The following is a 6,000-nucleotide window of genomic DNA, read 5'->3' on the forward strand; positions in this document are numbered from 1 at the left end:
GTATGCAGCCTGCTTTCAGGGCAAACCTCCAGTCTCTTAAATAGGCATAGTAGCCGGGGCCACCACACGAGATGTGACCCAATTAATGCTTTCTGTACTCTTGCAACCCAAAAAGTGAAAGAAGTCCAGGTGAAAGAAAATCTGAACAAAATCAAGGAAAAGGAATAGCGGCAACCCACCCTCGAGTCTTAAACCCACTGTTTGGGGAACTCTATCCTAGCACACCTCCAGGTAGCAGTACACCTCCTACCTTACACTCACTCACCCTCACACAGTCTCTGCTTCATGGAGTCTCGGATTCGGTCTATGTTGGCGTAGTCCTCGGCATACAGCACGTAGGTCCCCCCCGGCTTGTTGGCGATGGACATCAGCTCTGAGGTGGTGATCTCGGTGCCCACTCCCACGGCGAACACAATGACGCCTTGCGCCCGCGCCTCCACGCTAGCGTCCACCACATCATCCTGGGACTTCCCGTCCGTCACCACCACCGCAATGCGGTTCTTGACGGTGCTGGTGCGCTGCGAGGACGGGAACACATGATCTACGGCGAACTTGATGGCTCGGCCCGTCTGAGTGTTCCCGCCTAGATAGCTGATGCCCTCGATGGCCTGGATGAGGTCCGGGCCACCGTGGTGTTTCCCCAGGGGGATCTCCAGACGAGGGGTGTCGCTGTACTGCACCACGGCCACCTAGTTCAACATAGTCTTATTAGAATATGTCAAAAAAGTTACATTTAACCATTGTAGTTATATGTCAACTATGCTTTCGGTGACATATTACGGTAACACTGTACCGGGCAACTTAAGGTGCAGTGTTACACATATTGGTTCTAAGTCTGACCTGTGAGTAGTGGGAGCTGATGTCGAAGCCGCTGGTGATGTTGACAAGCCAGCTCTTGGCCTTTTTGAAGTCGCTGTGGCCCACGCTCCACGAGCCATCTATGATGTAGACTAGGTCATTCACCGCCGTGCTGCAGCCTAGGAGGGGTGGTCACAGGTGTACACACACAGTCATAGATACATTAATGTACATGCACACACACACATACACACACACCTCAAAAAGAAGATATGATCATGTACAATGTCAAAGGTTTCCATATTTAGCTCCAAACATGTCCTTCGTAATCAGGGCCAGCCCTCCCGTGAGGCAAGATTAGACCGCCGTCTAAGGCGTGACTTGAATTTGGAGCGGCATTTTGACAATTGGCTGCTGCCACCCGGCACCCCTGATCGGCTACTACACCGCCCGCGGCACCCCAGCCACCAGCTCATAGTGTTGCTGCAGTTCCCGCCCCCACCCCATTCCCGCTTCTCCCGATGTTCACTCCCACTATCCTTGATAGCTCTGGTGATGTGTGTGTTTATATGGGAGTATCCAATTGTGAAAAATTAATAAAAATGAATCTTCCAATTAGATGATTGTATTTTTTTTTTATGTTTGTGTGTGACGAAAATGATTAGTGATTAAGGCAGTAGCCTAACCTAGCCTGTTAACGTTAGCTATCTACTACTAGTGGATATAATTTTAGCTAAAAGTAATCTATAGAAATTTGAAACAATTTGCTACCATGTCTAAGAGACAAAACTATCAGGAAGTGAATATTTTTTTTAAAACAATGAGAAAAGAAGCACAATCTCTAACCAAAGACATTCGCTGGTGAAATTTATCAGCGTGCAGCAAAGTCCATCAGCTGTGTGGAGAATGACAAGCCTACGAGGACAAGCCATTCATTCGCCGAAAACGACGAGCCCCCGTTCGCTGATTCTAGCAGTGAAGAGGGCAAACCAGAGGAGTCCGAGACAGGCACGTCCACCGATGATGAAAAATCTCTGGCTGGACAAGAACAGGTGGTTGCACAAGGCCTAGCCACACCTCCAAACAATGCAAGCAAAGACCCTACTATCTTGGACCCTGCTGCCACAGCACCACCACTGTCGACTCTCAGACAATAAACATAAAAGATCCCGGTGAGTGGCCAAAATATAGGAATGGATCTTTACGGGATATGCTAGTGCAGGCTGGGTCACATCAGGATAAGGAGGGGAATTTCCCAAGAGATGAGGGGCAACAAAAGTTTTCGTTGGCCCACTACAATAGGAGGATGGCGAACGGGGAGAGAGTGGAGAGACCAAGGTTTGTCTATTCCAAGCAAAACGATGCAGCCTTCTGTTCTTGCTGCAAACTTTTTGCTGCACACGAGTGCAAATATGCACTGGTCAGGGATGGAACAAGGGACTGGAAGAATCTGTGCCACCTCCTCAGCTCGCATGAGAAGTCGCATGACCACCTAGATAGTTTCCAGAGGTGGAAGGAGCTGGAGATCAGGCTGGTGTCCAAGCAAACTGAGATGGTTTGATTTCAGGACCATGGACAGTTACCGAGAGAAAATATCGCTGACTGCAATGCAGCACTACAGCAGATGAAATAGGCCACTAGGGGGAGACAAAATAAATAAGTAATTGAAACTGATGTTGGACAATCAAATTCGATATGTAAATAAATGAAATTCGTTAAGGCTGGGTCATTGACATGAAGCTTATTTTACACTGCTCCAGCGAAACGAGGCCCGCCATGCATTTATGAAAGCAGTTGTTTCCAAAGCTCAAATGATCTTACTCTGTTTTACAGTCCTACAGAAATATCAAATATATGTTAAATGTGTTTCTAAAAGTGATATTTTAATTTTAATTGTAACAATTATGGGGCCGTGCCATGTGTGATAACAGGTGGGATATACAAGAAACGTGTTATCCTGCGGTAGGTAGTATGTTGCATAGGGATAGCAACATTGTAACTCTCAGATGCAGGGGTTAAAGATAATTGGAGCTTATTTCTTCATCTTCCAATAAATAAGTGGTAAACCTTCCTGTTTGACAGACACAATTATCCTATCCATATATGTCGGTATAGCCAAATTGTCACGACTTCTACCGAAGTCGTTGCCTCTCCTTGTTCGGGCGGTGTTCGGCGGTCGACGTCACCGGTCTTCTAGCCATCATCGATCCATTTTTCATTTTCCATTGGTTTTGTCTTGTCTTCCCACACACCTGTTTTCAATCCCATCCATTACCTCTTGTGTATTTAACCCTCTGTTTCCCCTCATGTCTTTGTCAGAGATTGTTTTATGTCAAGTGTTGTTTCTGGGTGTATAGGTGCGCGACGGGTCCTCGTACCCATGTTTATTTTATGTATGTACATTTTCGTGTTTGGAGCATGTTAAGTGGACATTTATTAAAAGTCTCCATTTACACTCAGTTTAACTCTCCTGCGCCTGACTTCCCTGCCACCTATACACACGACTCTGACACAAATACTCCAATACTGTTGCATGCACTGATTAAATACCTTCGTGTCTGGGAAGGGCTTGGTGTGTTGACTAAAACCAGGGCTCAAATTGAGTGAGGGTATCACATACCCTTTGTTAAAGAGAGGGCAAAAAGGATATATATTGTTTGCTTTATATTTTGAAATAAATACATAAATGTATCCAGATTATATCAAGCGTTCAATAAATAACAATGCTTAACTCGGTGATGCCTTATGGTATAAACAAGCTCTAAAATGCCTGCGAAAGACGCGACTCCAATGCATATGGGGATATTGATTCCTCTCTATGACAATCTGAAGCTAAACTGCAGCCTATAATATTCAAGGAGATAAAAACACAACTGACTTTGCTATTCTGTCCCTATTAATGAAGCTTTTCTCTTTCTGAAAAGAAAACACGTTTGTTTAAACCCAGACAGCTTTTATTAAGGAAGCACTTCTGTTGTTTGGTTATACAACGGACGAGTAGCCAGCAGTTGAAGCTTACAGTTTTCTGCGTCAGTAGAGCCTCTGTCTGGGTGGAAAGGTAACTTTTGAAAGTGCCATGCTTAGATTAATCAGGATGTCTAAGATATAATTATTTTTGTCTCGCCTACGGCGCAGAACATCCAGGGCATTGGTGATTTTATCAACGTAATCAGATTGAAAATATTAGACTATGTTATTCACATTGAACTGATTATATAGCCTACTAACCAGATGTGTTAAAAATGGTGTTTATTTGTAGCATAGGCCTATTAATTGGGCTGCTATTATGTTCTGTTCCTCCAACTTTTAGCTGAGAAAAAAAATTGGCCCAGGGCCAAACCTATGGGGGCGGCAGATTATTTAACCTGCATGTTTTCTACAGAACAGATTAGACATACCAAACGTAGACATACTGTACATACCAGCACGGATATCCTCCTCCTCTATTGCCTGTAGATATGCCAGAAACAGCAGCATAGTCAGTGACCTTAATGTCCACGCCATTGTTCTTTAAGAGGTGTCCCGGTCCAGTCTTCACAGTCTGAAATTAATACTTTCACAGTTGAGAAATGCATGTTTATAATTTACAGTATGTAAATCAACAGATTGGATTTCGGATCAGAGAATGTCAGGGAGATGTGAAACGTCAAGAACAAACAGCAGTTTGATATGTGCAGATGTAAGCTGTTCTGAGATTTCATGTCAACTCTCGTTTCAGACCTGAATGTCACATTTTCCAACCGTAATCATATGTAAAAACCCTCGATACGCTATCAAAATACAAAACAGCATTCGCAACGTACAGTAGCCTGTGAATATAATTGGACTGTCACTGAAATGCCTAACACCATTCCTGTTTAGAATGGGCCTGTGGTACACCCACTCATTCATATGCCTGTTCTTCCAAGAGTCTGCTGTCTCTTTTTACAAGAGAGAATGTTATGCTTCTCAGCTCTGTTTTGTTTCATGCAATGTGTGGGACACATGCGTCAGATGAGCAACCAGGCAAACTCTAAATAATGTACATAAAAAGAACATGAATAAAACATAATGTGTCAGGAAATTGTACTTGTACGCCCATGGGCTGAAAACAAGAACCTCTCTCCCTAAAATCTGTTTTTTTCTTCCCCGACCCTTAAAAAATGTCTTGGTAGGGGAGACATTTTGCATTATCCCATAAGACGTGTGGTCTGTTTTTTTTGTGGGGGCCAGCCCACTTTCATTTAGCCTAAAAACATTGCCCCACCGACCACAGGCCTCAGCCAAAGAAAATAACAATGTAGGCAGAACGCTAGAGAACACAACACGAAAATAAACATGGCATGCTGCAGTGTGTTGGCAGGCAGTTTGAAGACAGGGGCGGGATGGCACACAGACACACGTCTCTCTGTGCGGCAGATGTCAGTCGTGGCCAGACTGCTTCCTCCCTCCACTTCAAATCCTTCTCCACTACGATGTCATTTGAATGTCAATAGACATTCTCTTCTTTTTTAAGTCTGATCAAACAAGCATTGAGTTGTTCTGCTTCAAGTCATGGTATTGAGCCATGTATTTCAGCAAATAGCCTTGAGACCAAGTGAATAACATGTTTGTTAACATGGGGTGTCTGAGTCACAGGGATATGTAACTCTCAGGCTGTCGAGACGGTAAGTTCTTTTGAGGTAAAGGAGTGGCCTGAGTTCAAGTATCAGACACAGGGGTAAAGAGAAAGAAAAGAGACAAATGTGTCCAATGCTGGCCTCCATTCACTACTTCTCCAAGCGGTCTTGTAAAATGGTAGTACAGGTAGTAAAATGTTACAGCCTGGCTGTAACTGCAGGTCCTAGGAGAGGGCACTCAGGACATTCCCAGGGACATGGGAAGTCAATTCCCTCGTAAATCATCTGTGTGCAGCGTTTCCCTCCATCTCACTACAGTGATGGTTCCACTAAACCTGCAAATCATCCATCAGTGGTAAACAGAGCACCAGAACTGTAAATCAGGCATAAAAACAAAAATATATATATATATACACATTGTGGCTTGTTTAGGAATGAATCACTGAGAAGCGACGTTACATCCATCACCAAGAACATTTAATAATCTCCCTGGCTTTATGTCCTACACAGCAAATTTGCGGCTGTTAAAATCTCGGTGTTGAGGTAAAAAAAAATTGTGAGTGTTATGTCTACCTGAGTGTTGATTATAGTGGTGTTAACACCA

The 6,000-nt window shown here is 44.0% G+C and overlaps 1 protein-coding gene across 1 annotated transcript in view; it reads right to left on the bottom strand.

The window, feature by feature from the left end:
• Window positions 1-4,302, bottom strand: part of LOC120050654 (collagen alpha-1(XXI) chain-like) — a 40,105-nt gene extending 35,803 nt beyond the window's left edge. Inside the window, exons 1-3 of the mRNA XM_038997234.1 lie at window positions 4,221-4,302; window positions 841-977; window positions 266-689 (exon numbers count right to left, since the gene is read on the bottom strand). Coding sequence (XP_038853162.1) covers window positions 266-689; window positions 841-977; window positions 4,221-4,302 — 643 coding nt within the window. The remainder of the gene's footprint in view (window positions 1-265; window positions 690-840; window positions 978-4,220) is intronic.
• Between the last annotated feature and the right edge of the window lie 1,698 nt (window positions 4,303-6,000).

This window comes from Salvelinus namaycush, chromosome 7 (assembly GCF_016432855.1).
Source record: "Salvelinus namaycush isolate Seneca chromosome 7, SaNama_1.0, whole genome shotgun sequence".
Lineage (NCBI taxonomy): Eukaryota > Metazoa > Chordata > Actinopteri > Salmoniformes > Salmonidae > Salvelinus > Salvelinus namaycush.